This window comes from Haliaeetus leucocephalus, unplaced genomic scaffold, assembly GCF_000737465.1.
Source record: "Haliaeetus leucocephalus isolate CR32 unplaced genomic scaffold, Haliaeetus_leucocephalus-4.0 Scaffold173, whole genome shotgun sequence".
NCBI classification, from domain to species: Eukaryota; Metazoa; Chordata; class Aves; order Accipitriformes; family Accipitridae; genus Haliaeetus; species Haliaeetus leucocephalus.
Window position 1 is genome coordinate 567,170 of NW_010972609.1, and position 7,500 is coordinate 574,669.

At 42.4% G+C, this 7,500-nt stretch overlaps 2 protein-coding genes across 7 annotated transcripts in view; both read left to right on the forward strand.

The window, feature by feature from the left end:
- The window catches only part of CD59 (CD59 molecule, complement regulatory protein), a 10,326-nt gene extending 5,144 nt beyond the window's left edge, over positions 1-5,182 (forward strand). The window contains exons 2-5 of one of the 3 annotated variants that reach the window (XM_010563667.1): positions 1,323-1,835; positions 2,316-2,388; positions 3,070-3,171; positions 4,591-5,182. In XM_010563667.1, coding sequence (XP_010561969.1) covers positions 1,545-1,835; positions 2,316-2,388; positions 3,070-3,171; positions 4,591-4,784 — 660 coding nt within the window. In that variant the 5' untranslated portion in view covers positions 1,323-1,544 and the 3' untranslated portion in view covers positions 4,785-5,182. Of the gene's footprint in view, positions 1-1,173; positions 1,836-2,315; positions 2,389-3,069; positions 3,172-4,590 lie in introns of those variants that run through there. The other 2 variants (XM_010563666.1, XM_010563668.1) reach the window with 2 other exon arrangements.
- Positions 5,183-6,491: 1,309 nt separating this feature from the next.
- The window catches only part of LOC104829437 (golgin subfamily B member 1-like), a 48,488-nt gene continuing 47,479 nt past the window's right edge, over positions 6,492-7,500 (forward strand). For all 4 annotated transcript variants that reach the window (XM_010563675.1, XM_010563672.1, XM_010563673.1 and 1 more), the window contains exon 1: positions 6,492-6,498. In XM_010563675.1, the coding sequence (XP_010561977.1) occupies positions 6,497-6,498 (2 nt within the window). In that variant the 5' untranslated portion in view covers positions 6,492-6,496. The remainder of the gene's footprint in view (positions 6,499-7,500) is intronic.

Sequence of the window (7,500 nt, forward strand, 5' to 3'; positions counted from 1 at the left end):
GGGGGGGGACACGCACAAGCGGGGAGAAGAATGTTTTCTTCAGAATGGGGAGGGACGGGACGGGAGGTTTTAGGTGGAAATCTGTATTTATAACGTAATAACCCGGGGGGGGGTGCGGATGGTTTTTGTATCATTTTGGGCTGCCGCTCCGCGGGTCTGAGTCATGCCGGCGGGGCGGCCGCACCGCAGTGCGCTAAGCGGGGCGGGCTGCGGGTCCGATCCGCACCGATCCGCCCCGATCCGCCCGCAGGGTAAGGGGGGAACCGGGACTCCCACCCGGGAGACCCCCCCCCAGTCCCCCCAGCCCGCAGCGGCCAAGGCTTGGGGGGGGGTGCAGACACTACCCGGGGTGTGCTGCAGTTCAAAAAAAACCAAAAAAAAAATGCAGTTAACTTAAAAAAAACCCCAAAACAGATTGGGGGGGGGCAGGAATGGGGCTCTTCGTCTTAGTTACCCTTTTCTTGCCTTTTTTCTGCTCTGAGGTTATGGTGAAAGTAGCAGTAGCTGTTGTAAGCGTGTGCTCTCCCAGGTGGGACTGCGGCGGAATGGTTCTGGTTCGCCACCGAGGCGGTAAAGCCTTTCTTGCTGCTGGGATTGCTGTTGCTTGATATTTCTTGTTATTGAGACTGGTTGGATGCTTGAGTTAAAGCAGCAGTTTAGAAAATTCAGTTGAGGAAGCGTTTTCTGTTTTCTTTTAAGCCATGTTGTGATTTGCTGTCTACATAGGTATGTTCTAAGCTAAAATTTCACTGTTTTCTCATCTCTTTGTTCAGGAGTACGAAAAAAAATGACTCATTTTCACAAAAATAGATTGGTTGAACGGCTACTGTCAAAGCTGTTATGCTGGCTATGATGATTTTTATTAACCTGCCTTATATTTATTCTGCTCACGACTTGGTTTTGTTAAAAGGCAAAACCCTTTTACTCTGCCAAAAGCATTGGGCGGTTGAGGGCTCTGGGAAGATGGAGAAGTTCCCAGGGAGGTTCTCGTTGCTGTCCAGAACGGCTCTTGCTTTAACCACCAGAGCAGCGGCACTCCCGCAGATTCACGTCACTGTGGGATGAGCCTCTGGTCTTGGAAGGCTTCTCACAGAGTTGTTTACCCCAGAAAATTGTCTCATCTTGCACATTATGGGTTTGGTTTGTCTTAGTTCTGCTCAATAGGAAATCATACAGACAGGAGAAAAAGTTAGTGGTTTGGTTTTGGTTTTGGGGTGAGTTTTTTTTTGTGAATTGGGTCATTTTTGTCAGTAGAAAAGTGAACTAGACCTAAGGTTGAAAAGGATTTCAGTATTGTTTTATTATGAAATCATCTTTTCAAGTCCACAGTCGGTCTTCTGGGAGGAAAAAACTCCATCTCAACATGATTATGGTCTGCCACGCTAGACTCTTAGCTGCATATAGAAATAGCTTCAGGCAGTATTAACAGGGTCAAGAGCAGCAATGTAACTGTTTCCCTGCAGTCTTATCATAAGTGAAACTTGTTATCTGAATGCCTTTAATTTTTTGGGACTTGCAATCCCACTTGAGCTTTGAAGACAAACATGAAATCATGCCCTCCTAGCGCAAGTACGGCCCCTCTCTCCCTCTCTCCCCCTTGTATCTGCTTGATACTGAGTCTGAGTAGCCTACTGTCTGCAATAGCAGAGATTTTTTTAGTAGTAGATATTACTGTTTGTAGTTCAGAACCTGTGTGCAGAAGTCTAACGACTCCTGCCTTGGAGTTGTCTACGTTAAAAAACAATCCTGACCTTCCTAGCTCACTGCTACCTGCGGAATACAGGGATCGTGGAGGACTCGAGCCATCGCTGCAGTCACACGGTGGGTTATTGCAGGTCGGTCCCTCAGTGAGAGGGAGAAATTTTGGGAGAGGAGAGGCAAAAGTCCCCGTAGTGCAGACAAATCTCTTGCAACCCCATAAGAGAGAAGAAAGGAGCACAGTCTGGGTCCAGGTTTATTGGGGAATTGCTGTAAAAGAAAAAGCATTCGAGATCTAAATGGTCTCTCTTTTTTGTTGGGTGCATTTGTAGCTGTAAGAAATAGGGAGACCGGTGGAATGGTGTAATCGGAGGGGAGCAAGGAGACCTGTCTACAGCCTGTCGGGGCTCAAATCTCAGTTCTCAGAATAAAAATCCTCTTTCGGGAAGTGCAAAGTTACTTTTCTCTCTTCTCTTTCACTGGTTTTCCTGGCCAATGCCTTCAGCTCCATACTGAATCGAGTCTTGAAACCTCGATTCCTCACCACGTATTTTGCTAGTTTCATGTAGCTTTTAAGTATAATAAACATCTAACGTGTGTTTATGCCTCCAACTTAGGCAAGAAGCATGATCAAGATGAACTGCGTCATATTAACTGCCTGCATTGTTCTGGTTGCTTTTTGTAGTTGCGGTGAGTATAAGGGAGGTACTTTCCTGCTGTCATGTTATGACTGGGGCTGAGGAAATCATGGAAAAAAAATGTCGGGGAAGGAAAAATAACAAGGAAAGGCCTGGATTATTTGATACGATTTTGGGGAATGACAGAAACCATCGAAGTAGGGCTTAGTTTCTGTTGCTGATTGTCTTTGGTCAGAAGAGAGAATTAGGTGCAGAATATGACGCTGCTTAATATGGCAACAGACTGGTGTGTTTTGCTGCTAGAAGCTTGGATTCCTGGTATGTAAATTGGAAAGTAGGCGTATGGCACGAGAAAGAAATGAGATGAAATAAAGAAGGGCTAGAATAAAATTCTGCTGAAAGTGTCTCTTGTTGTCTGTCCTTTTGGAAAAGGCAGTCTTTAAGAGTAGATAAACGAAGCAAACATTTAGTATCTTGTTCTGCAGGCACATAAAGGTAAATGGTTTGAAAAATGGCCTAAGTACATGCTTCAAAATCTTCCTTTCAAAACTGCCTATCTCAATTTGTACCCTGACAAAAGCTTGTAAATTTTAGCTTAAGTCTTGAGTTTAATAACCAGGCATATGTTTTCTGACAGTTAGATGCAGATAGTGATTCACCTCTTTTTCCTTTTTAACGCTGCTACTGTTTCAGTACTTTACTATTCAGTAAAGATAAACCCTTGTCTTCTTAGGTTATGCTCTAAGGTGCTACCACTGCGAGAACAGCCCTTCCTTGTGCAAGACCAATAGTACTTGCTTAGCGTCTGAAGATACTTGCTTGCAGATGAAATTTGGTATGTATACTGTTCCACAGAACTAAAATAAACATGGTTATATCAGTTTTCATTGCCTGTATGCTTGTAATCTGGCCTTAGTGTGCATTTCTTAGCCTCACTCAAAAGAAGGCTGCAAATACTTTTCAAGGTCATGCTTATATCCAAGCAACTAATGAAGATAATGATGATTTAGATAGCTGATTTATACTTGTATGAGCATATACACAGATAACTGTATATCCAGATTTGAAAAACAAAACAAAACAAAAAGCCACCACCCAAGGGAGATGGAAGAAACCAGGAGACAGCATTGACTTTAAAATACAAAACTTTTGCCCTGAATTTGTTGCTCTCTAAAAACAGATAAAGCATGCGTAACCCACAAAATAAACCTGCAGGTGAAGACTCAGTTGTTTATGAATTGACACTATTAACACAAATTATCTTTTCCTGAGGGGGAAGTGACCTGCATCTCAGAAAGACGGTCAGGGATGTTGAGCGCATAGAATTCTTGCTCTAGTTGTTAAATAACATTTAAGTAACTCTATTGCTACCGGTGACAGGGGTTTCATTGGAAAAACAGAAGTACCAAGTCAACTGAAATAATCTCCTGCTTTCCCAACTGGTTCCCTCTGCTCTAGAAACAGTTTTGGGCTGGCTTTGGACAGCGGGAACCCAGATGGGGTGGGACCGCTCTGTTCCCTGGCAAGGTCCCTGCTAAAGCTCATGCCTTGGCGTGGAGGAATGAAGCTTCTTCTAATGCTGCTGGACCAGGATGCTGCTCTGTGCTGCTTGCATCGGAAGGAATTTTCTCTTTTGCTGTTTCCCTTGAGCCTAAATCTTCATGAGCACAAAGCGTAGGCTTCCTAGCACGCAGCCTAGGGCGGTTGTCCATCGGCAGAGTCGGGAGTCGAGTACTTGAGGTGTCAAGCTAGGGTCAGTGGAAGACAAGGTGTTTGATCTCTGCTGTCCAGGGGAATGAGCAAGAAAAGGGGAGGACTCTTCGGCTCTTCAAGCTCTGTCTTCTGCATGTTGCTTCTGGAAATGAAGCTGGTTAGATCCAGCGGGATGAGCTGGATGGTGATGCACTAGCCTTCTCTGGCAGGAGCCCCAGAGTAGGTATCACTCAAGCTTCACCCTGTATCTCCCAGTGGGTCATTTGGACTGAATTGGAAGCACTGGTAAGCTTGAGCTGGAAATCTTTCTTAACCTACGGCTAAGAGCTACAAGAGAGTGCTGTGGAGGCAGGACCATGGCTTGCTGTCGCTATTCACACTACTAAATTCCTAGTGAAGGCAAATTTGGAAACTTACAAGCACTTGAAAGAAGCTAAAAAAGCAAGTATGTGACAGTCTAGGCAGTGATTCTCTCTCCGTACCAAAAATGGTATTACTTTCAATATTCTCTTAATCTGTTTAATTTTTTTTTTTTTTTTAGGTAAATTGAGAACTTTCGCCTGCTGGAAGGCATCCCAGTGCAGTGTGAATGATATTGCTGAATTCTTCCAGTTGGATAATTTTGAATTCTTTTGCTGCCAACATGACTTGTGCAATGAGAGCACAATTACTAGGGTTAACAAAGCAGCCTTCAGTATTGCCTCTGTAATGACCATGTTATGGATGCTTCTGTAATAATCCTGATTTGTATGCCGTATTTTCAAGCTGAAGTTATACAAAATCATTAATGCTCTTCTGAATTGTACTTCTCGCATTTTCAGTTCCTAATAGTGGGCAGAAACGTTACCTTTTAGTTTTAAATTCTGTTTCCTGAGGTTCCATCTGTTAAATCACTGTCTCCATTCACGGGAAGGAGATGTATATTGTTAACAGTTATAGGGAATTTGTGTATTTTGGCCTGCCTTCTTCATGGGGAAAATAACTTGTTAGGAAGTAGTGTCATCTTGTGGAGAACCTGGGCAAAGTTCAGTGGGTGATGTGAAAGGGAAGGAATACTATAGGTTTTATGCTGGAAAGGTATAATTTCTTAAAATTGTAATTATTTTTGTTGGGATTTTGGGGGTGGGTTTTTTTGGGGGGGGGGGCTCCCTTGTCATACACCAAGCAGTGGATTTGCCCTCAAGACAAGAAGTGTTGGATCATGAGTATAAACTTGCTGCAGTCTTCATGATGACTATGGCAATATTTAGTTTCAAGTGATTTAGACTCTGTTCCCATCACTGTAATGTTTTTCTTTTCTTTTCTTTTTACAAGCCAATGATATATCCTTGTAAGTACTGTTATTTTGGGAGGAAGCATCTACATTTCCTAAACCAAAACAAAAATAATGCTGTAAGTGAGAAACACTTTCCCCTCTTTTTATATTTCCGTGAGCATGCAGACGACACGTTAGCTGCGTTTTTTCCACCCTTATACTTTATCCATGTCTACGATTTTAACTAAGCATGTGCTTTGCACTGAGTATTTATTGGTATACTGAAAATTATAAAATGCTAAGGAATTGAAGTGGCACATCTAGTTTATTTTCCCACATAGTCAGCTTTTGGTTTTTGTTGAAAAAAAAGTGACATGTAAACTTAACCCTTTAAGCTCCCACCTAAGAGTATTGAAAAAAACCTTGCAGAACTTTATATTTTGACTTTTATGCAACTCTATAAATGCCAGTACAAAATATACATGTATTTATATAGCATGAAGAAAAAACGCTGGGTTTGGATGTGTAAGAGGTCTGGAGCTGAAATAGTATGTACATTGCTTTGCCTCGGTGGTGGAGACAGACCTTTGATACTTCTCTGGTAGCTGGGGACCCTCTCAGTCAGGTACAATGTCAAATTCTGCTTTTTGTCTTCTGGAGCTCTTGGCATGTCCCTGCAAGAGTTGTGGTCCATTGCCAATGGCGTATTCTCTTTCTGAGGACGCTCGCTTGTGCTGCGCAGGGTGCCAGTGACACCAGTTCACCCAGTCATAACAAGGGTGTTACTCCAACTCCATGATATATTCTGCAATGTATCTTTTAGTTAAGCTTATCTTAGCTATGAAAGCATCCTGGGATCTCTCTGTTCACTCGAAATATGGGAATCATCCTGTCTTTGATTAATAAAAATGTCAAAAAAGAAAATGTGGAGAGTGTGGCTACTTATTGGCGCGCTGTTTACAGCTGGACATAACTCTAGGCATTTCCGCGTGAGATGCATCCACGCTCCCCATCCAGAGACTCAACAAGTTGCAAGTAGACTTCTCTCACTTCTTCTCTGGGGGTGGGTGCTACGTGGAGTCGGTTAGCTTTGGCAGAGTGGTTATTTGCTTTAGGGAGCTGTTTGATAGGACAAGGGGTAATGGTTTTACACTAAAAGAGGGTATAGATTCAGACTAGATAGAAGGAAGGAATGTTTTATGATGAGGGTGGTGAAACGCTGGAGCAGGTTGCCCAGAGAGCTGGTGGATGCCCCATCCCTGGTGATTTGATGTTGTGCTAGAAAGAAGAAAAGTCCTTGATTTCCCAGTCTCTTGTCCCTCCACCTTTTTATTTCCCATCTTGTTAACAAAAGCAGACACTTAAAAGACAGTAATTTCTGGGCAGTGACTCAGTGACTTTTTCCACTGATGCATCACCATTTGTCAAGCTCTTGCTCATCTCAGATGGAAAAAGTGGTATTAAAGCATGGACTCAATATACAGTTGTGGGAAGGTTTGTAGCAAAGAAATTAACTTGTGTTAGATAAGCTGATAGATTCCGTATGCTTAAACCGTTGGTTTTTTTCACTACTATATTGCCAATGTCCCTCTTTTGATGGTTGGCACTTTTAAACCTGTTTTATTGCTGTATGGTCTGCATAGTAAAAGATTCTTTTAATAAGCACAAAAAGAAGCTCTGTATTTTGTCTAATAATAGTTTGAAAAATAATTTTTAATATTTGCATTTTGATAGCCTTGAATACTTGCTTGTTTAATCTGTCATATTTCTCCTTTCTTTTTCTTCTCCAAGCAGCTTGAGCAACGAGTCCTTGTGGTTTGTACTCTAGAAGGCCATTTCTTTTGTAAAGATCAACAAGAACATTGTTTAATTCTTGTGGTGAGAATGCATGTAGCAAAGTAAGAGAATTTGCTATGATAGCAAAAAACTTTCAAAAAAAAAAAAAAAGACTAGATTTCAAGTGGAAAGTATCCCTTTTGTCTCTCTCCTGGGAGGGGCAGATTAGTTATGTAGGCTGATTCTCATCTCATGCTATTTACAAGCTAAATTGTGACGCAGGGTTTCGTGTTTTGGTATATGTTTGCATCTTCTAAGCTGGCGTGGTCTGACGGGTGAGGTCTCCTGCAGAAAGAGTTGTTGAACAGGGACTGCTGCTTGAACTTTGGCACTTCTCCCACTGCTGCTCTATTATGTCCA